This window comes from Scyliorhinus torazame, chromosome 3 (genome assembly GCF_047496885.1).
Source record: "Scyliorhinus torazame isolate Kashiwa2021f chromosome 3, sScyTor2.1, whole genome shotgun sequence".
Taxonomy (NCBI): domain Eukaryota; kingdom Metazoa; phylum Chordata; class Chondrichthyes; order Carcharhiniformes; family Scyliorhinidae; genus Scyliorhinus; species Scyliorhinus torazame.
Window position 1 is genome coordinate 83,782,860 of NC_092709.1, and position 22,601 is coordinate 83,805,460.

The following is a 22,601-nucleotide window of genomic DNA, read 5'->3' on the forward strand; positions in this document are numbered from 1 at the left end:
GTCAACACATCAACAGACTGACCCAACTTATATAATTCAGCATAAAAATCCCTAAATGCCTGATGCACGATCAATGACCACTAAAGCAAGGTTGTAGTCCAACTGAAGGCTTTAATAAGCTAGATGTTTCCCCCAGCAGCTCAGGTACAGAATGAAGGCTGCTGGGCGGCACGGGCTCTTATACCCCGCTTTGCAGGGCGGAGCTACCATACAGCTTGACCAATAGGAAACATACAATATCTACCAATGGTGTTCCAGCATTACCAGGTACCGTAATACCTCTACACAGACTACCACATTCACCCTCTGTTAAAAAAGAATCCGGCGGGGATGGTGGCTTCGTATTACAACGTGGTAAAGTGGTAGAAGTTACAATTATGAAGGTACCGTAATACCTCCGTACAGCATTTTGTAACTATTTACAATTCTCTAAACTATTTATAATTTATGATTCATAATTAACTATACACTTTAAAATGAAGCAATCAGTCGATCGGGGGCCCTGGTCGTCCTCTGTGATTGTCGAAGCTTCGATGGTGACGCCGTTGGAGGCTCGGGCATCTGTGATTCCGGGAGCGTGGCCTCGGTCTCTGTGGCAGCTTCAACACCCCTAGACGGCGCTGGTGGGGAAAACGGTTGACCTGGGAAGGGAGAGTCTGCGGTGTGCGTCGGTGGGTGGGGCAGCCTTGACGGGGCCGGCGGAAGGACCGATTCTCCTGTTCGGTGCACTGGTGGGAGGGAGGGTGGGACTGGTGCATGGGGTGTGCATGGGGCTCTGGCGCGCGCCAGGTCTCGTAGGGAGACCATATCTTGTCGGCCGTCGGGGTACACCACGTAGGCGTTTTGGGGGTTAGCATGGAGAAGATGGACCCTCTCGACCAACGGGTCCGATTTGTGCGCCTGCACGTGTTTTCGGAGCAGGATGGGTCCGGGAGCTGCCAGCCAGGTCGGGAGCGAGGTCCCAGAGGAGGACTTCCTGGGGAAAACAAGGAGACGTTCGTGAGGTGTTTGGTTGGTTGTGTAGATTCGGAGCTCCATCCTTTTAAATCTAGCTTATTAAATTGATGCACAATCAATGACCACTAACACGAGGTTGTAGTCCAACTGAAGGCTTTAATAAGCTCGATGTTTCCCCCAGCAGCTCAGGTACAGAATGAAGGCTGCTGGGGCGGCACGGGCTCTTATACCCCGCCTTATAGGGCGGAGCTACCATACAGCTTGACCAATAGGAAACATACAATATCTACCAATGGTGTTCCAGCATTACCAGGTACCGCAATACCTCTACACAGACTACCACAATGCCCGATTACTATTTTTAGTTTTAATTAACATCTTACCTCAGAGTTTCGCACAAAGGGAATTGCCCTAGAGTCAACCCTCTTCTTCATCAAAAAGGCCACGTATTTCTTTGGTTTATTCCCAAATTCAAGCAAAATCTCGTTAAAGTCAGGAGCATGGTCAGAGATCAGAATGCTACCTATGGAACAGGAGGTGACCAAATGTAGGACAGCACCATGGGGAAAAAATGATCAATTTTAGAGTTATACTGATGAGCGGCAGAGAAAGATGTAAAATGTCTATCCATAGGATGTAAGGTTCTCCACACTTCCAGATACCTCACCTCCGCACATGCAGAAGCCAATGCCGTGGCCTGCAGGATGGGGAGATTTTGTGTGTGATCGGGAGCTGGGCCATCAAACGATTCAGATGACAATTAAAGTCTCGCCCACAAAAGAATTGGCTAAAGCCAACTCTGCAAAGTCCAAACAGACCTTTGTGACAAACTCTGAGGAGTAATTTGGCAGGCCATATATATTTATTATCGAGACTTTCTCCATCCCTTATATCCCTTAATAATCACATACCTACCCCCCCCCTTAACCTTTACACAATTCTCCACCTTGAAGGGGACATTCTTGTTGACCAAGATTGCCACTCCCCTGCTGCTTATAAAGAATGAGACAAAGAAGACCTGCCCCACCTATTCCCGACGAACTTTAAATGCACCTTGTCATCCAAGTGAGTCTCCTGTAACAGGGCCATGTCCACTTTCTCCTTAAGAAAAGACAGGGGGCTGGATTCTCCCAAATGGGGCTACATCCCCACTCCGGCGTAAAAACACTGGCGTTTCACTCCGGAGTTTCCTATAAAAACAATAAGCCAATTCACTCACCTGCAGGGGGCTAGCAGGGACCCAGAGTGATTCATGCAGCTTTAGCTGCAGATATGGCCCCCGCACTTACGGTTTTGGGTCCGCGCATGCGCGCAGCGGCGGCCTCCAGCGACCACGCCGAGCGTCATGGCAGACTCAGACCGCGGAGGCAGCTGAAAAATGTAGGCCCACCCCCCGATCGGCCGTGCGCCCAAGATCTGACCGGCCCGATCTGTCCCCTGGCCTCCCATAAGGCCCCCCCGGCGTCCGATCCCCCCGCCCCCACCAGCCAGCTGCGGACTCGCACAAGCTTACCAAATGACGATAGGTGGTTAGAACCACGCCGTCGGGAACTCGGCCGGTCGGGAGCGGAGGATCGCTGGGCGGGCCTCTGGCAATGTCCCTACAGCCATGCGGAGTACTCCGCGAACACGCTGATTCTTGGCTCCCGGAGAATCGGCGGACCGGGGCCGCACCCGATTTCATCGTGAAATTGGATTCTCCGCCCCGCGCCAAACACGATTCCGCCGCGGGGCTCCGAAGAATCCAATCCAGGGTGCTGGATTCTGTTTGGGAGACTATGGATGGGATTCCCCATTGCCCGACGCTGATACCGTAATCGGCGATCAGGCCGAGAATCCCATTTGATGCCGAAATCGGGGCCGGCGCTTGTTTTCATATGCTCCGCCCCGTCCAAAACGGCTTCATCGGGAAGTACACTGCACACCGTCGGGCCGGCCTCAGGACGACACTTCAAGGCCCTCCCCTGATGCTCTGCCTCCGCTGGGCCGAGTTCCCAATGGCGTGGGACACGTGTGCTCTGAGTTTTCATCGACCTCGCGTGGCGGCTGCGGACTGTGTCCAGCATTGCCACAGTCGGGGGGGGGAGCCACTTCGCTGACCGGGTGGGCTTCGGCGAGGGCTGGGGGAACTGATGGGGAGTGGTGCGGGGGTGGTGAGGGAGGTACAGGGGGCACTATCTGGCAGGCCGAGTCCACGCGTGGCTGGCGCCACGTTGTACGGCGCGACCACTGCAGGCCATCGCCGTGCGCATTCGCAGCCACGGACCCAGCAATTCTCCGACTGTTTATGTCAGGAATGCCGGGAGCTTTACGTGGTGCGGCTGCTAGCCTCCCACTGGGCGGAGCATCAGTGTGGGGGCGGCGCCAACTTTTTCATTGTAAAACTAGACACTTCCTCCAGACATTGCCTCAAAATCAGAGAATCCAGCCCATGTTCTCCCGCCAGAGGTGAATTGCATTCTTTTTATAATCCCTTTGCAGGCTGCAATTCTATATTGCTTGGCATGCAAATATATGCATGGCGAGGAATACGAGGGGATTCTGGGGGAATTCCGATATTGGGCCACCATCTTAAGCAGGCGGCCCGATAGCAGAGTCCCATGGCCGACAGCCTTCCTGCACTGCAGATCAGCCACAAAACCCCACCCCCTACCACATAATAGGCCACGACCCTCCCTTGCACCGCACAGCAGCTCCTCACCCCTGAATTGCCTGGGTGCCCCCCCAACCCTCAGGTATGGGGCTGACCCAACCCGTCGCCCCCCCCCCCTACACACACGGACCCCTGTAATAGGAGGGACCCCCCCCGGGACCGTTGTAAGGGGGACCTCCCATAGGGATTTGCGGGTCGGGAGGGGGTGATGGGTATGGCCTCAGATGGTCTCTACAATTACGGCCCTGGCTTGGTGGATTTTGCACCAAGTGCAGGTATGGGGAAGTGTGGGAGGATAAGCGTGGGGATGGGGCAAGTATGGGGGGGGATGAGTGAGGGATTAGGATGAGAGTGTTGGGGTGGGTGCGGGGATAGGGTGCGTGTGGGATGGGATAAGTGTGAGGATGGGGTGAGTGTGGGAGGGTGAGTGCGTGAATGGGGTGAGTGTGGGGAGAGATGAGTGTGGGAATGAGGTGAGTGTGGGAGGCATGAGTGCGGGAATGAGGTGAGTGTGGGGAGGGATGAGTGCGGGGATGGGGTGAGTGTGGGTCTTTTGTACTTCACGAGGGAATCCACCAAACACAGCGACTTATGCAAACCAGAATCTTTTATTGAGTCTCGTGTGGTAAGATAGCAATCTGATAGAGCACATTATCTTGGAGTCTGCTAACTATTCCTCTGGAATTTGCACCTATCACTGACCATTCACATGTATGTCTTATTACCCTCTCAATCTACTTCTGAAGACAGATGGATGTTTCTCCCCTTATATTGGAGTCACAGGTCACATAACCTTGGTCTAGAGAACGCCCTAGTGTGTCTGCACCGCCACCTGCTGATTGGAGGTCGCACATCATCCATCTATGATATAACTCATAGGCATATCATCACTTCCACCTTCCTCAGAAAACATTGAGATAATTTTTTTACATTCATTATATGTAGCTAGTTTTTCTTGTGCCTGTCAAGTGTCCATTTCCTTTGTACAGATCTTATTCTTTCGAGTTGTTGCCCATCTCGTCAGAGACTGGTTTACTTGCCAGCGTCTTGCTTCTCTTAGGGCACGGTGTTGTATTTTGGTGTGTCTCTTGGTTTTTTCTTCTTTGTAGCTGCCTCTGGCATGGTGCTGCTGTTGTTCTGTGTTGAGTTGTTTGCAGACGGTTTAGGCATCGCATCATCTCTGGGTGGTGTAACCACGCCAACGTCTGCGGCCTCATCGCCATGCTGGATCACCTCGGTTTCTAGTGCGGCATGAAGGATGGAACTGGGGTTGTCGGATTCACCTCTTCTTGGCATGCTGGAGCATTGGTGACTTGCTCTTCATCACTGGAGATGACTATACTTTCTGGCTGAGCTGATCCAGGTACTGAGCCTTCTTGATCAAACTCGCAAGGGTGAGTGGTCTGTGGAGCTGCACATCTCCACATCGCTGTAATCAGCAGCTTCATTTATGTCCTCGCATACGTCATCAGTGTCGTCGACTACTTTGGAGTAAATTACTGGAGCCCTTTCAAGGACTTGTAATGGGTCACCACATACCTCCGAGGTCAGTTTTTCCAAGATTGGGATGACTTCTTGCGCCTCTGATTCAATCAATAGCTGATCTTTGGTTGTATCAGCAGCTTCAATTTCTACATGCGCCATCTCCAAACTCCCGCTCTCCACAGAGTCCAGCGCAGTCTGGGCGTCCCCCGTGACCACCTTGACATTGCTTGCAGAACACAGGAGCCATGCCTCTGGAGCCTCATCTGTGCTTCTGGAGAAGAGACGTGCAAGCAGCTCATAGTGTTCGTCATCCATCTCATTGATACCTGATTCAGCATCACTGTCAGTCTTTTCACCTGAAAAATGTAACTTTGCATACAGAATTATTTGTTCACGAAATAGAGCACCAAGTTCAAAATCAGTCTTTTGTTTGGCCACCGAAACCTGCCTTAAAATCCCCCCTGTGGAACTTCAGTGGGACCGAAGAAGTTGAAGAACGATTCATTTTGATATGGTTCTTGTCGCTGTTCTTGGAGAGCTCTGACTCTTGTACTTTGGTTTTGTTCGGATGGTTCTGATTGTTCCAGTTTTACCCTCCCTCCAGCCGATTTTGCAGCCTGTGCAGCCAATGATTTGTGGTTCAGCAAAGAACGATTTCGGCGGCCGTGAGTCCAACTGATACACTTTAGTGATCACCTCATTCGTGAAATATTCATTAGGTCTGAATGTAAACTCCAGAATGAAGCTCCACGGCTCGTCAATCTCTGTCCATTTAACACTCACATCTCGCAGATGCTTTAATACGGGTTCATCGTGTTCTCGTATCATGCCATTGAGCCTGTGCACGTTTGTCAAGACTTAACCAGAATTGCAGAATGCTCACTGACAGTTCCGTCCCCTTGTCTAGTTTGTCGTCCTCCACTAGGATTTCTTCTAAATTCTCATACACCGTGCACACCGTAATGACTTGCAGGGATTCACTGTGCTCAGGTGACCAGCTATCTTTTAGGATATTTAGCCGCCCGACTAGGTTCAGGGATTCACATAATTTTATCCAAAATACTGACTCCACAACCTGATCTACAATATGAAAGAGTATTGTGTTCTTCATGTCTGCCACTGAGAGCCCTAGTTTGCAAACATCAAAGGTCTCCCGAGTTTCTGTTCCGACTCCAGAGTTTTTGTTCCGAAGTCTACCATCAGCCCTTGCCGATCAGCAAAGTCCCACTGCATGTTTAGCTTTTGCAAAGCATGTTGACTCAAGAGGTTGACTGTCACTTTAGGGTCAAAGTCACAATGAATGAAAGCATCATTCAGCATTACCTTCAATTTGCATACGGACATAAAGATTTTCGGAGCGTTCTTATTATCTTCATTCTTTTTTCCGATTTTGTTTTCATCTTTGTTTCTCAGAGTTTCTGGTTCTCGCCATGATAAGATCAATGAAAAACTGTTCTTCAGTGTTTAACTCATTCACTGCATGCACCGCTCGTGCATGGAACGTGCAAAACATTGTCTTGCAAAGTGCCCAATACGGCCGCAGCTGGAACAAACTTTTCCAAAGGCCTTACATTGCTGCGGGGCATGCCGAGTGCCACACTTTTGGCACGAGATGGCGGCAAAGGCTCCTGTCGGCCGCTTAAAATGGCCACCTGCACTGAGACCACGTTTCTTCATGACTTGCGTCACAGCACTAATGGCGCTGGCTTCTTCTTCCATGTTGGCGCCAAACATTTCTGAGACGAGTGTGCCTATTCTTTGTGCAGCTATCTCGCTCGCCTGGCAAATCTTCACTGCCTTTTCCAGCACAAAATCTTCCTCCCACAATATTATCGACCAAAGCTTATTATCAAGTAAACCAAAGACAATTTGGTCGCGGATTAATGAAGATTTCAGGAAGTTGCATGACTAGGCCTTCAGCCTCAAGTCTGTGACAAAACTGTCAAATGATTGACCAGGTCTCTGGGTTCGCACACGGAACATATAGCATTCAAACGTTTCATTCTTCTTCGGGGAACAATGCTTATCAAAGTGCTTCATCACTTCAACAAATTTCTTGTGATCCTCCTCATTATCAAACACAAACGAGTTGTACAGTTTGAGCGCATGTAGATCTCCCACTGGTAACAGCAACGCGATTCGCCTTTCATCAGGCTGGACTTGTAGGCCCACGGGTGCACCATGAAGTTCAAACTGCTGTTTGAACAGCCGCCAGTTCTCACCTACGTTACCGGACATCTAATTGGGGGGGGGGGGGGGGGGGGCCTCAGTCCGTCCATCTCGAGCTTCCACATTTTCTTATAGAGTGCGTCGCCTCAGATTGCAGTTCACCAGACCGGTCTTCAAGCTGAATGCCTAACGCTATCACTGCTGTCACTATCTTTAATTCTTCAGCACTCGTGGTACCATGTTATGTTTGGTCCTTTATACTTTGTAGGAATCCACCAAACACAGCAACTTATCCAAACCAGAATCTTGCATAGAGTCTCGTGTGGTAAGATAGGAATCTGATACAGAGCACATTATCATGAAGTCTGCTAACTACTCCTCTGGAACGTGCACCTAGCACTGACCATTCTCATGCATGTCTTATTACCTTCTCAATCTTCTTTGGAAGATGGCCGGATGTGTCTCCTCTTATATTGGAGTCACAGGTCACATGACCTTGGTCGAGAGACCACATGATGTGTCTGTACCACCACCTGCTGTTTGGAGGTCACATACCATCCATCTAGACATAGCCCATAGGCATAGCACCACACACCACGTCAGGTTCACGATTGCAGGGACCACAAGTGAACCTCGGCCACGTGATTCCCTGCTGCGGGGATCGGAGAATGGAAGGGCGGAGCAGAGGGCGCCGGACCCACTAAATAGATGTAAATCGGTCATTACGATCTCCTCACTCTACCCACACACACACAGAGGACAGACAAACATAGAGGGTGGTGTAGCCATCTGACGTGGCCACCTGCAAAGGACCATGAGAATTATGGCCAACCCAGGACTCAGACAGATACAGAGCGTCTGTGTATTTGAAACGCAGGTAGCTAGACCTGATCGAAACCCTCTCTCATTTGCATTTTAATGGCCCGTTCCCCAGAACAATAGGACTCCAATCAAGAAACCGGTAGAGCCACAGACTGATCGGCGCCACTCATTTTACTCGGAGAGTCCAACTGCCAAGGTCAATGCCCGCTAAGGACCTGCCCAGCCACCAAGGCACCCGCCCTTTATTGGCCAAAATTGAAGGCAATGATCAGAGCTCTGTCGAACTATTGGGTCCAAGATCAAGGACCGCCCCAAAGAGCGCGAAATCCCAGAGGGATAAAAGGGGACACAGCCATGTGTTCTGCCTCTTTTGGACCCGGCCTGCGCCAGCCCAACTGTAGCAGGAACAGCCAGCTAAGTTCAAGACCAATGATCGCTACCGGAAGGATGAGCCCAGCAGTGACAGAGCCGCTTTCTTTGAACCAGCCAAGTGAAATCCAGATAAAGGCCTTATCCATTTGCACAGTGCCGGTCGCCCTGAAGTTAAGTATAGGTTATTGTAGCTGGTAAGTGTAGTTTAACTCGTAGTCGATATTGTGTTGGCATGTCGAAGTAATCCTTGTGTGTGTAAATAAACCATCTTTTGAACTGACTAACTGGTTGTGTGGTCATTTGACTGATATAAGGGAAGGCTTGTGGTTCACTAAGATAAATAGGAATACCCACAATATTGGCGACGCTGTTGGGATACAACATCATATCATAAAAAGAGCAATAGTGGAAAGGGGTAAAGATAATAGGGATTCAGGTCCAAACAGAAGAATCCTTGCTTCAGATGATTAATTCTTCAGTACTTTCTTCACAGCATGAGTGTGGATTAAGTTTCTGCTTTACAAAGAGCGAGTTGTTCATGATCCAGGCCAAGGGGCAGGAGAAGAGATTGAAAGAGCTGCCACTCAGGATGGTAGAGAAAAGTTTTCGTCACCTGGGTGTACAGGTGGCCAGGAAATGGGATGCCCTGCACAGGCTCAATCTGACCCAGTTGGTTGAGCAAATGGAAGGAGACTTTAAAAGGTGGGACATGCTCCCGCTGTCATGGGCAGGGAGGGTACAGACCGTGAAAATGCGGTCCTGCCGAGATTTTTGTTTGTCTTTCAGTGCCTCCCCATCTTCATCCCTAAGGCCTGTTTTAAGCTGGTGAGTAGGATCATTTCGGGCTTTGTGTGGGCGAATAAGACCCTGCGAGTAAGGAGATTGCTGTTGGAGCGCAGTCGGGGGCGGGTGGGGGGGGGGCAACTTCTACTGGGCGGCCAATATCGCTATGATTAGGAAGTGGGCAATGGGGGGGGGGTCGGCATGGGGGCAGCTGGAGGCGGCGTCATGTAAAGGTACTAGTCTTGGAGCTATGATAACAGCTCCTTTGCCGTTCTCGCCGACTCGCTTCTCCACAAGTCCGGTGGTGGTGGCGACACTGAGGATCTGGGAGGAGGTACAAGAAGGTGGAGGGAGTGTCGGTCTGGACCCCGATATGTAACAACCACAGGTTTGTACCGGGTAAGATGGATGTTGGGTTCCAGAGCTGGCAGAGGGCAGGCATCAGAAGGATGGGGGATCTGTTCACAGATGGAAGCTTTCTCAGTTTGAAGGCATGAGAGGGCAAATTCAATCTGCCGCCAGGAAATGCCTTTAAATATCTGCAAGTACGAGCCTTCCTGAAAAAACAAGTGGTGGCCTTTCCGACGCTGCCACCACTGAGGATACAGGACAGGGTGGTCTCCGGCACCTGTGTGGGGGAGGGGAAGGTGTCGGATATCTACCAGGAACTACAGGAGGCGGAGGAAACCCCGGTGGAGGGGCTCAAGGGCAAGTGGGAGGAGGAGCTAGGTGGGGAGATGGAAGCGGGGCTGTGGGCAGAGGTCCTGGCAGGGTTAATTCCTCCTCATCATGTGCCAGGCTCAGTCTAATGCAATTTAAGGTGGTCCACCGGGCACACATGACGGCAGCGAGAATGAGCAAGTTTTTGCGGGTAGAAGACAGGTGTACGAAGTGCAAGGGCAGCCCAGCAAACCATGTCCACATGTTTTGGGCATGCCCGGAGCTTAGAGAGTTCTGGCAGGGGTTCGCGAGGGAAATGTCCAAGGTGCTTGACACACGGGTGGTGCTGAGTCCAGAGATAGTGATCTTTGGAGTGTCAGAAGACCCGGGAGTTCAGGGGGCGAAAGAAGCTGACGTCTTGGCCTTTGCCTCCCTAGCAGCCCGGAGACGGATTTTATTAATGTGGAGGGACTCGAAGCCCCCGAATGTAGAGACTTGGATTAATGACATGGCTGGGTTCCTCAGTCTCGAGAAAATAAAGTTTGCCTTAAGGGGGTCTACTCTAAGGTTCTCTCGGAGGTGGCAGCCGTTCGTCGACTTGCTCGGGGAAAATTAAAATGTCAGCAGCAGCAGCAATCCATAGGGGGGTGGGGGGGGGGGTGTGAGTGTTTCATTGGGATGGTGTGGGAAGACTGGGTCGTGTGGGGTAATGTTTATTTAATTGTTATTGTATATTCTCTTTTTGCACTATGTTAATGTTCACTCTATTTTGTTTTGTTATTATTGTTACTGCTGTTTTATTATGAAAAGTTCTGCAACACCTTAATAAAAATATATACATTTTTAAAGTCTCTGCTTTACACCCTGTAGTTAGTAATATCTTACTCACAGCTTTTCCAGGAAAGGTCCTTGGTTTCACATCAGCCTTTTCTGCAGAGAGAGATATCAGATTCTGTATTTTGCTTGCATCAGCCTTTTCTGCAGAGAGAGTTGGTTTCCTTTTGGTGAGAATTAGCTGGTTATTTTTGGAGAAAACAGAGTGAGAAGAAAAAAGTTTTCTCCCTTAGCGAAATGGATAGCTCTTTAGGTCTCTGAAACATTTCAATGGGAACAGATCCAATTGCCACCTGTTATCGGGCAGAGCCCCACCTTTTCGGCCAATTCATTGGTCACCAGCTAAATCAATCAAACCAAGTCATCACTCATCTCTCCTGCTACTGAAATCCTCTGCTTGATTAAAGGTTTCTTTTTACTTGAATTCAAATTAAAGACATATGTCCATTGATCGTTCATGCATCAAAAATGTAACAGCAAAAATAAAAGATTGGGGGAATAAGGGAATAAACAGGGAATAAACAAGAAGGAACAGGAAGGACCATTCCAACTGGAATGTGTGTGGATGGAGTCAGAGTGGGATGACTGTGGGGATGGATGAGATTAGCGTGGAAGGGATGAGTGCAGGAATGGCATGAGAATTGGAGGGTTGAGTGCAGGGATGGGGATGGATGGAGTGAATATGGGAGCAACAAGTGCAGGGATCGAGAGAGTGAGAGGGCTGAGTGCCGATATGGATGGAGTGAGTGTGGGAGGGATGAGTTTGATGATGGGGTGCATGTGGGGATGGGATAGTTGTGCGGGTGGTGTGACTGTGGGAGGAATGAGTGTGGAGATGGAGTGAATGTGGGAAGGATAGGTGCGGGGATGGGGTGAGTGTGGGAGGGATAAGTGCAGGGATGGGGTGAGTGTGGGAGGGATGGGTGCGGGATGGGGTGAGTGTGTGAGGGCAGAGTGTGGGAAGGGTGGGTGCGGGGATGGGGTGAGTGTGGGGTGAGAATGGGAGAAGTGGGTGTGGTAATGGGGTGTGTGGGAGGGATGTGAGTGGGGATGGAGAGTGTGGGAGGGATGTGTGTGGGGATGGAGAGAGTGGGAAGGTTGAGTGTGGGGATGGAGTGAGAGTGGGGATGGGGTGAGAGTGGGAGGGATGGGGTGAGAGTGGAGATGGGATGACTGTGGGAGGGATGAGAGTGGGGATGGGGTGAGTTGGGAGGGTTGAGAGTGGGGTTGGGGTGAGTTGGGAGGGATGAGAGTGGGGATGGGGTGAGTTGGGAGGGATGAGAGTGGGGGATGGGGTGAGTGTGGGAGAGAAGTGTGGGAGGGATGAGAGTGGGGATGGGGTGAGTGTGGAGATGGGGTGAGTGTGGGAGGGATGAGAGTGGGGATAGAGTGAGTGTGGGAGGGGTGGGGTGAGTGTGGGAGGGATGAGAGTGGGGATGGAGTGAGTGTGGGAGGGATGAGAGTGGGGATGGAGTGAGTGTGGGAGGGATGGGGTGAGTGTGGGAGGGATGAGTGTGGGGGTGAGGTGTGTGTGGGAGGGATGAGAGGGGATGGAGTGGGTGTGGGAAGGATGGGACGAGTGTGGGCATTGGATGTGTGTGGGAGGGATGAGAGTGGGGATAGGGTGAGAGTGGGGATGGAGTGAGTGTGGGAGGGATGAGAGTGGGGATGGAGTGAGTGTGGGAGGGATGGGGTGAGTGTGGGAGGGATGATTGTGGGGGTGAGGTGTGTGTGGGAGGGATGAGAGGGGATGGAGTGAGTGTGGGAGGGATGGAGTTAGTGTGGGAGGGATGGGGTCAGTGTGGGATTGATGAGAGTGGGGCTGGAGTGAGTGTGGGAGGGATGGGGTGAGTGTGGGAGGGATGAGTGTGGGGGTGAGGTGTGTATGGGAGGGATGAGAGGGGATGGAGTGAGTGTGGGAGGGATGGGGCGAGTGTGGGCATTGGATGTGTGTGGGGGGATGAGAGTGGGGATGGGGTGGGTGGGGGGGATGAGAGTGGGGATGGGGTGAGAGTGGGGATAGGGTGGGTGTGGGTGAGGGATGGGTGTGGGTGAGGGATGGGTGTGTGTGAGGGATGAGAGTGGGGGTGGGTGGGATGAGAGTGGGGATGGGGTGAGAGTGGGGATGGGGTGGGTGGGATGAGAGTGGGGATGGGGTGGGTGGGATGAGGGTGGGGATGGAGTGAGTGTGGGAGGGATAAGTGCAGGTTTGTCTCTGTGGCTGCAGAGCAGTGGGGCCCGCGCAGGCGCACTGCCTTGCCCCTGCCGAGTGGGAGTGGTGGCAGAGAGCGGCACCGCTGATCAGTGAGTCAGGATCCGGGGCTGGGCCACTGCCATTTCTGTGGAGGAGGCTTTGCGGCGTTGACAATGGCTTCTGGAGACGCCGACCTGATGGAGGGAAGCAGCGGCTTCAGCAGCGACTCGGAGTCGGAGGCCGAGAGCCCGAGCGGCTCGGAGGAGGCGGAGGAGGAAGAGGAGGAGGAGGCCTTCTCCGACCTTTCCGATGAAGAGGAGACAGGCCTGGGGCTGGATGAGGCTGAGGCCGACCTGGAGCCAGGTCCCGGGGCAGACACGGAGCTCCCGGCGGGTGAGGAGGGGGCGGCCTGTGAGGAGGGGGGGAGGGCGGCTGTGGGCTCGGGCTCAGCATCGATGGTGTGTTTTATTGTCTTTTCTCTTTTATTTCTTTGGGGGCAGAGCTGCAGAGGCAGGTGAAATTTCTCAACACCATTTCCAACATCGTGCTGAGCAAACTTGCCAAGGCCGAGTGAGTATAAACCTTCCTTTTCCTTCTGTGGAGGATGCCGAGGGGGAGGGGGGAGGGGGGGGGGAGGCATCCTCCTTGTGAAAGGGGATTTTCTGCAATAATTGCCATCATTTCAATCAAACTCTCAAAATGGCATCTCTGCAAAAACCTCGCCAGCGCTGAGGTGAAGCTTCCCCTCGATCCTGGGGCGGGGGCTTTTTCCTCTCCCCCCCCCCCCCCCCCGGGGCAAGCCAGAGATCACAGGCGGCCGGCCACATGTCTGACCGCATTTCCAAACGCTTTGTTAAAAGGGCTATTTGCGGAAGTGTTGGAGCAAATCAGAGGAAAGTGGGGTGGTGGTGGTGGGGGGGAATGCTGCTTGTGACTGCTCGCAATCCGACTCTAGCCAGCAGGGCTGCTCGGCATCGTTTTAAAACGTGGCGTTGTAGTCACTTTGACCTTTTCTGGACAGGGAGCAGCCGCGCAACAGTTGCAAATTCTCCACCCCCCTCAATCTTTTGTTTTTGACGCCTCTTCGCTCCCGGGAGAGGTGCTTCGAGCCCTTGGCGCTGCGAACGCCGGCCATCTCTCTCAAAAGCGTGGTCGCGAAGTGCCACACCGAAACCATTTTAAAAGCATAACTTGTATTTCATGTTGCCAAGATTGGTTTGGTAACCCCCCCCCCCCCCACATTTAAATGGGCGTTTGCCCACAACGCTGAGGATGGGTGGTCATCTCAACCAGCCATTCAACCAAAAGCACTTCCCAGGAAATTGGCACACGATGCAAATAAGTGATTTTCACTGTATTTAGTTTAAAAATGGGATTTATACATGAAGTATTCCGTACGTTTTTATGAGATCCTAAGGAATCCTAGAATCAGAACAACCTTTCAGTTCATTAAAAAATATTTGGTGTTAATTTCCAAACTTTTGCTACAATGTCTTAGTGCTTTGATATTAAGTGCAGCAGAAGATGATCACACCATTCGAGCATGTTGTATCCAGTTGACCTGTATTTTAACTCCCAACTACTTGCCTTGGTTCATTAACCATTTGTCTTGCCCAAGGGAAAAAAATTAATTGACTTTGCCTCGGTAGTTTTTAAAGATCAAAAATTGTGATTTCCACTACCCTGTGGGAAGAAGTGCTTCCTGATATCACCCTTGTCTGATCTTGTTCTAAATTTAAGGTACTATTGCTTTGTTCTGTCCCTTACCAGCAGAGGGTAGATAAATGGAAATTATTTTCCTATCAAATTATTTAATCATCTCAAACACCACAATTAGATCATCCCATAATGTTCAGGAAATGCATCTGTACTATGCAATCTGTCATCTTAATTTAACCGTGTAAATTTGTATCACTGGTTAATCTACACTGCATCCTTTGCGATGCCAGTGAATCCTGCCTGACGTTCCCGGAATGGGGAGGTGTGGGGTTGGTCTAACCAAAGCTCTAGGTAACTAACATAGTTTTCACACCTTTGTGTCCCAAATCCCCTGAGATACAGGCCAACATTCCATTAACCTTATTTTTCTTGTACCTGTCTATTAGCTTTTATTGAATTCTATACTTGGGAACCCATAATCTTTCATTTCTTCCACAGTTTGTTCCTAGATTCTTGTCATTTAAAAATGCTTTGATTTATCTTTTAGGTTCAATGATGATGATGATCTCCCACTGTTCAATCTTTGTTCTCATCTACAGATTTATGGGGGACACCACTAGTTGCATCCTGATAATTTGAATATGTACCCATTGTCTCTATTCCCTGTCTCCTACTTCCAAACCAATTTCCTACCCGTGTTAATAAGGTGTATTCTAGTCCATGCTCTTTTTTTGTTTTGCTAGCTGTCCTTTTTTGTGGAATCTAATTGAATTCTTCTTGGGAGGCGGTGGCATAGTGGTATTGTCACTGGACTAGTAAACCAGATACCCAGGGTATCTGCTTTTACCCAGGGTAATGCTCTGAGGATCCGGGTTTGAATCCCGCCACTGCAGATGGTGACATTTGAATTCAATAAAAATCTGGAATTATAAGTCTAATGATGACCATGAAACAATTGCTGATTGTGGTAAAAACCCATCTGTTTCACTAAAGTCCTTTAGGGAATGAAATCTGCCATCCTTGCCATGTCTGGCCTACATGTGACTCCAGGCCCTCGGCAATGTGGTTGACTCTTCACTGCCCCCTCATGGGCAATTAGGGATGGCCAATAAATGTTGGCCCAGCCAGCGACGCTCATATCCTGTGAAGGAATAAAAAAAATAAGTACTGTCCATACACAAACTCTTATTACAATGGTCCCCTGCTCAAAATATTCAGCTAGGTTGGTTCCCAGAGTTGATTAGGCTTAAGTTATTTAATTGTATGTTTGTAAAGTTATTCATTGACTTTTCTTTCAGATGTACCAGTTTGCTACATGACTCAGTGGAGTCTGAATTTTTTGTGATTGATGGGGATTCATTAATGATTGAGCACGCACTAGACAGCAGCTTTTGTGAGGGGCAGAATTTGCACTTTTTCTATTTGGTGGAGCGGTTTTTATTTGACATCACTCAGAAAGGAGCAAAATATGTAATTGTGTTCTTCAAGGTACGTAAATCAGAAGGAAAACATTTGCAGTGTTGTGCAAAAATTCATGTGTTCAGTGTTTACTGAAATAAATTTCACAACTGAATTAGAATATACGTTTAAGAGCACACCGTGGTGGTGCAAAGGGATACGTGACGGTCAACTGAATCTCGGGATGCCGCCAATTAAAGAAATAACTTGCATTTCTATAGTACCTTTCATAACTTGTAAGAAAAACCAAGGCCCTTCACTTCACAGCTTTGACAAAGGGTCATCTTTTCTCTCCCCACAGATGCTGCCAGACCTGCTGAGATGTTCCAGCATTTTCTCTGGTTGCTCTTCACTGAATGCCCTTTCAAAAATGCAGTCACTGGTGGCATAATGGGAAATGCAGCAACTCATTTGTACACAGCCAGAACCCATAAACAGCAGCTTATTGTCATGGTGTCAGTCAGGACACCATGTGAATTCTCATGCACTTCAAATAGTACCTGGGATTGCCTATATCCACCCCCAAGAGATACATCTCATCCAAACAACAGCACCTCCAATAGTGCAACGATTACTCAATACTACACTGATGTGTCAACCTACATTATACACTCCAGTCTCTTGATTGCAATACTGCTGAAACAACTTTAAAGAAAGCCTCCAAGTTTACCCTTGTTAATTTGTTCCATTCGGTGGAATTAATTAAAAGACCAATGGGTCTGCAGTTGACTTGCCCATTTTGGAAATGGGCAGCAATTTACTAGAATTTGCTTGTGAGCAGTGACTCAATGATAGTGCATCACAATTCACCCTAACCTTTCAACACAGAAATAAACAACCATCATTTTCTTGGTTGGGGAAGGCAGGAGAAAGTTTGTACATCAATACTGTGTCTCTTTGTTTTACTTGGGTTAACTCCCATTTGAGGGGGCCTCGTTGCCTTCCTTGGTGAATAGGTCTGATGTAATCCATCAGGATGTTTACCATTTTCTATTCTCTGTTCCAAGCTTGTTTACATTTTTATGGTTCTCGCCTTTTTACGGCCTCTTACTATTGTAGTTCTTGGTGAATCTTTGCTATTATGTTTAACCTCTCCGACAATGTTTTGTTTTGCCCCTGGAACTATCTACCCAATTTGTTTCTGCATTTCCTTATATTTATCCTCGTGTTTCCTCCACCTTTCATCCTGTAGGATTTGTAGAGATAAATTTCCCTCTTCATTTCAGTTTCATTTGTTAACCGACTTGGAAGTCCCATTTGTTTAGTGAGTATGTTGTTTGGTTTTAGAAATGTGTTAACATGTACCTTCAGCATTATTCCTTAAAAGGTGTTTCATTGGATCTTTACTGAAGTGTCACTGAGCTTCATCTCAGTCCATTTGTTTTAGTGATTTCCTCATTTCCTTGAAATTATCACTCTTTAATATTGTATATTTGATTCCCGGGCTTGGGGTGTTTCTGACTTTCAGATCACACTACACTGGTTGCCTACTGTAGTTGTTCCCTATTACTACTGCAACATATTTTTTGTAGGTTGAGTCAATAACATATGATTGAAGCCTCCCATTTTATAGGGATTGATGGCTATGATTTTCTACATGATAAGTGGTCAATCTCAACATTACAAGGATGACTTTGAACACAGCTGATAATGCTATTGCACAGGGAAGGGGAAAAGGGTATTCCAGGACAGAATATAAGAGTATCCATTTTCTTTGGATGTGGATGCTGGCTTGCAACCATCTCGCTCTGCACTGATGGTTGAGGTGGCCAAGAAAGTCTCCTGGCATGACTTGGATTGCAGAAATTTCTACCTAGTGTTTTGACTACCAATTCCCCTTCAGCCAAAAACACATTGTATATTTTAAAAGCGATTTTCATCTACTTTTCCTAATTGGTCATATTTGTTGAGCATGAAATTCTTCCTCTATCATTTTCCCCAATTATTTTGCGAAAAGAACTGAAAATTTTTTTAGTCCAAAATAACTGATGTCTTCCTACAGTGTTCTGCCGAGACTGCTCACCCCACCGGCTGTACCAGGTTTCTGCAATTTCCTGGGATTTTCCATTTTCCTTCAGGGGTGGAACCTCCATCTATTCATTACAGTTCTCATATTGTTTGGGGCACCAACTTCTGAGTGCGAGTGTACTCACTACCTGGGGCCCGGCACAGTCTGCATATCTTCTGTTGTGCAGGATTATCTGGCAACATTGTGCAGGTATCAGCTGGAGATATATCTGCAGTGTCACTGTCGCCCGTCTGTCTTCCAAATTAGGCCCCTTCCCACTGTCCCTTCAAATTATGGGAACAGCATTGTAGGGCAGTAGTAAGCGCAGTTCCGGCATATTTTGGCTGCTATAAATATGTTTATTTCACTGTGCACTGATCAACAATCTACAAAGTGCCAGCCTGGATTATATGCTCAAGCCTCTAAATTGGGCTTGCACCCATAACCTTCTCACTCAAAGATGAGTGCTACCACTGCGGCAAGGCTGTCAGTCTGAATAGGTACCAGTTTCATAGAATCCCTACCATTCAGAAGGATACCTAACTTGAAAAAGACAGATAGGTGGACACTGCAGATGTATCTCCAGTTGATATCTGCACCATGTTGCCAGAAACTCCTGCATAACACAAGATATGCAGCCTGTGCTGGGCCCTGGATGAGGCCATTTGGCCCATCGGATCTGTACCAGCCCTCTGAAGGAGCACATCACTGAGACGTTTAGGGGCAATTTAGCATGGCCAATCCACCTAACCTGCATATCTTTGGACTGTGATAGATAACTGGAGCAGCCGGAGTAAACCCATGCAGACATGGGGAGAATGTGCAAACTCCACACAGTCACATGCGGTCGGACTTGAACCCGGGTCCCTGGCGCTGTGAGGCAGCAATGCCACCATGCCAACCTCAAAATGGTACTGCAGATATTGCGCCCGTGTTCTAAGTTTTATATTTCTAAAGATGTCAGTGAAGGGTATATATAACTACCTATGCCAGAACAATAGAAACACAGCCTCTCGTTTTATTTAAATGATTCCAGCTGGGCTGATTTTTAAGATTACTTGTTTTGTGCTTAGGTGATTAAAACATCACAATATGTAGGGGTAACAAAGGATTAGCCATTTGTATCTTCACTAGTGAAGACAATTTGGCAAAAAGATTAGTATTCTGCTAAAAACAATATCTAGTCATTTATCATTGTTTTTGTGGGACTTTGCTGTGCTATAACTGCCGACATAGTTGCCTACATTTTTATTCATTTATCAAATGCAAGCATCGCTGGCAAGGCCAGCATCTGTTGCCTTTTCTTAATTACACTTGAGAAGGTAGTGATACGCTGTTGCTTTTTAATTGCTGCAGTTCATGTGGTGGTATGCCCACATTGCTCATTGGAGATGCTCATTACCTGATTACACTTCAAAATTATTTAATTTAGCTGCAAAGAATCGGGATGTCCACAGCAAGTGAAAGGTGCCTCATGAGTGCAAGTTATTTCTTTCTTTCTTGCATTGTGTCTTTGTGTTTTCAGTAAGCTTACGATCTGTGATAAAATTTGTGTTGACAAATGAAGAGCAGTCTACTGTTTCTGTAAAATTTGAAAACTTCCATCAGTCATGAACAACCATCTTTAAACTTGGAGAACATACAGTTAATACATTTTTGAAGTCCAAAACCTGTAGTGAAACTATAACTTAAGATGTCCTTTATAAATCTAGTTGCTTTTTTTGTTTGCAGGATGCCGAGTGTATGTGGGCTCGGAGCTCCTACCATCTTTCATTGCGAACTGCATTAATTCTTCATCTGAAGAACAACACAGAAATTCCCGTTTACACCGAATTCACCAGCTGTTTTTCTTCAAAATGGCAAGAATTTGTGAAGGAAAAGTACCCATATTTCATAATGATCAGTGACAAGGCGTTCACGTTAGCAGGCAATAAGGGCATGTCCAGCTACCTGTTGAAGATGTTCCTTTTTCACACACTGGGGAACGAAATAAATGTTGCAATGACGTCTGGAATGCATTCCGATGTTCGCAGACTTTATGGATACTACGTGAACAGCAAAGCTGCTGCTACAAGATGTAAAAAGGTGATAATCTCTTCATAAACTCTTCAGGTATTTCATTGGCAGTCAGACTGCTTTTATTTAGTCACTAAAATTGAGATCTGATCAGCAGCCTCTCTTTCCTTGGGTGATGAGTCAAGCTTCCTCTAATGTTCCCCTGCCCTAGCCTTGAATTTCTATCTTTCTAGTTTCTCAATCTCCCCCTATACCATCTCCTATATCTTGCCTACTCCCTCAACCCATTTCCCATCAAGGACAGTAAAGGACAGTGACCCAGAGTCGGGATCGAACCTGGGACCTCGGCGCCGTGAGGCAGCAGGGCTAACTCACTGCGCCACCATGCTAGCATGCCCCTACTCACCCATTTTTAACCTTTTATTCTTCAGAGTCCTTGAATATTTTTATTCATTATTGGAATGTGAGCGTTGCTGGCAAGGTCGGCTTTCGTAACCCATCTCTAACTCCCCTTGTCAGCTCCTAAATCCATGCCCGTCTTTCTCGGTTCCATATTTGAATCCCTCCAATCAGGTTTCCACTCAGCCACAATCCCAAAATGGATTTTAATGGTTACATCCTACTCGACCACACCACCTGTCTTGACCCCTCATTGTCTTTGATTTGTCACACTGCTTGTCCAGCAATAGTGGATCAGAAATTTACTCCAATTACATATGTTGAAAGATTAAATTGTCTACGGTACCCATTTCTATCCTGGCTACTGATTCTGTCCCTCTCCCTGGCAACAGTCTGAGCATGAGCCAGAAGTTGGGGGTCACATTTGACCCATAGATGAGCTTTCGACTGAGTCTCCATCCCCTCACGAAGATCTCTCATTTTCTCCCTCCTTGCTACCACCCAATCCCACCTAGTTTCAGTGCATCTGACACTGGCCAACCCCCCATATTCTACCCCCAAATTTGAATTCATCAAAACTCTCCTGCCTGTGTCTTAATTTGCACTGTCCTATTTGCCCATTGTCTCTACTCACTGGCCTACATTGCCTTCAAGTTAACCAACACCTCAATCTTAAATTCTCATCTTTGTTTCCAAAACCTGCCATGGTCTTGATCCTCCCTATCTCAGTGATCTGAAGCTCCACGAACCTCCCTCCAGTATATCTGTACTTTAATTCTTACCTCGGGCATCCTGGTTATAATTATCTCACCATTGGCTGACTTGCCTTCAGCTGGTTGTGCCCCAATGTTTGAATTCCATTCCAAAACTCTTGTTTCCTTCTTTGCGATGCTCATTAAAAGTACCTCTTTGTCCAAGCGTTTGGTCATCTGCCCTCCTGCTAAGAACTTTCATTTCCCAAATTGTCATACCACCAAGGTACTCCTGAGGACATAGAACAGTACAGCACAGAACAGGCCCTTTGGCCCTCAATGTTGTGCCGAGCATTGTCCGAAACTAAGGTCAAGCTATCCCACTCCCTGTCACTGGTGTGCTCCATGTGCCTATCCAATAACCGCTTGAAAGTTCCTAAAGTGTCCGACTCCACTATCACAGCAGGCAGTCCATTCCACACCCTAACCACTCTCTGAGTAAAGAACCTACCTCGGACATCCCTTCTATATCTCCCATCCCGAACCTTATAGTTATGCCCCCTTGAAACAGCTACATCCACCAGAGGAAATAGTCTCTGAACGTCCACTCTATCTATCCCCCTCATTATCTTACAAACTTCTATTAAGTCGCCTCTCATCCTCCTCCGCTCCAAAGTGAAAAGCCCTAGCTCCCTCAACCTTTCCTCATAAGACTTATCCTGCAAACCAGGCAGCATCCTGGTAAATCTCCTTTGCACCCTTTCCAATGCTTCCACATCCTTCTGCTGAGGATCTCCCCGGATGTCCCTATGCAAGGTCCGCATGGGAATGACCTGGGATGTTTTCCAATTACCCTGCGCTTGGAGTTATATTGGAGAATTCGGACGGTTCTGACTCTCAGCTGAATAGTTACCCAGGAAAAGTTAGGATTAAAACCATGCCTAACTCCTGGGTAACTGGTACTGACCAACCCTTCCCACAACTGGACCGCTACACCCTACCCTCTCCTCCCTCCCCCACATCCCGCACTATCATCTGCTCCCTCGCTACTCTGACCCCTAGCCAGCTGTCCGTCCTGACAAACCCCACTGCTCTGATAGACTCCCCACAACTCCTGGTCAACGCCTCACCCATTGATTAAAGACCCCCTCCCAGCCCATTCGACGTACTTATCTCCTGATAAAATAGTTGGGGTCTCTAAACTTACTGGTTTCCAGCAGCTAGTGTTGTAAAAAGGGGGCATAGCTTCTCTTCCCAAAGAGAAAATGCTGGAAAATCTCAGCAGATCTGGCAGCATCTGTAGGGAGAGAACATTTCTAACATTTCGAGTCCAGATGACCCTTTGTCAAAGCTGGAGAGCTTCTCTTCCCCTGACATTGCTGCCTAAGCTGAAAGGACTCCAGGAGCTGGTAAGCTGCATATTTCTCACCAGGGCCTAGG

The 22,601-nt window shown here is 48.3% G+C and overlaps 2 protein-coding genes across 2 annotated transcripts in view; one reads left to right on the plus strand and one right to left on the minus strand.

The window, feature by feature from the left end:
- Nucleotides 1-820: 820 nt before the first annotated feature.
- Nucleotides 821-13,072, minus strand: LOC140409385 (uncharacterized). Its single transcript, XM_072497834.1, has 3 exons — nucleotides 13,067-13,072; nucleotides 10,791-12,557; nucleotides 821-976 (listed from the first exon to the last, which is right to left on the minus strand). The coding sequence occupies exons 1-2, from the start codon at nucleotides 13,070-13,072 to the stop codon at nucleotides 11,307-11,309; spliced, it is 1,257 nt and encodes a 418-aa protein (XP_072353935.1). The 3' UTR covers nucleotides 821-976; nucleotides 10,791-11,306.
- The window catches only part of LOC140408553 (probable ATP-dependent RNA helicase DDX60), an 87,026-nt gene continuing 77,438 nt past the window's right edge, over nucleotides 13,014-22,601 (plus strand). The window contains exons 1-4 of the mRNA XM_072495925.1: nucleotides 13,014-13,322; nucleotides 13,430-13,499; nucleotides 15,887-16,076; nucleotides 19,786-20,139. Coding sequence (XP_072352026.1) covers nucleotides 13,103-13,322; nucleotides 13,430-13,499; nucleotides 15,887-16,076; nucleotides 19,786-20,139 — 834 coding nt within the window. The 5' untranslated portion in view covers nucleotides 13,014-13,102. The remainder of the gene's footprint in view (nucleotides 13,323-13,429; nucleotides 13,500-15,886; nucleotides 16,077-19,785; nucleotides 20,140-22,601) is intronic.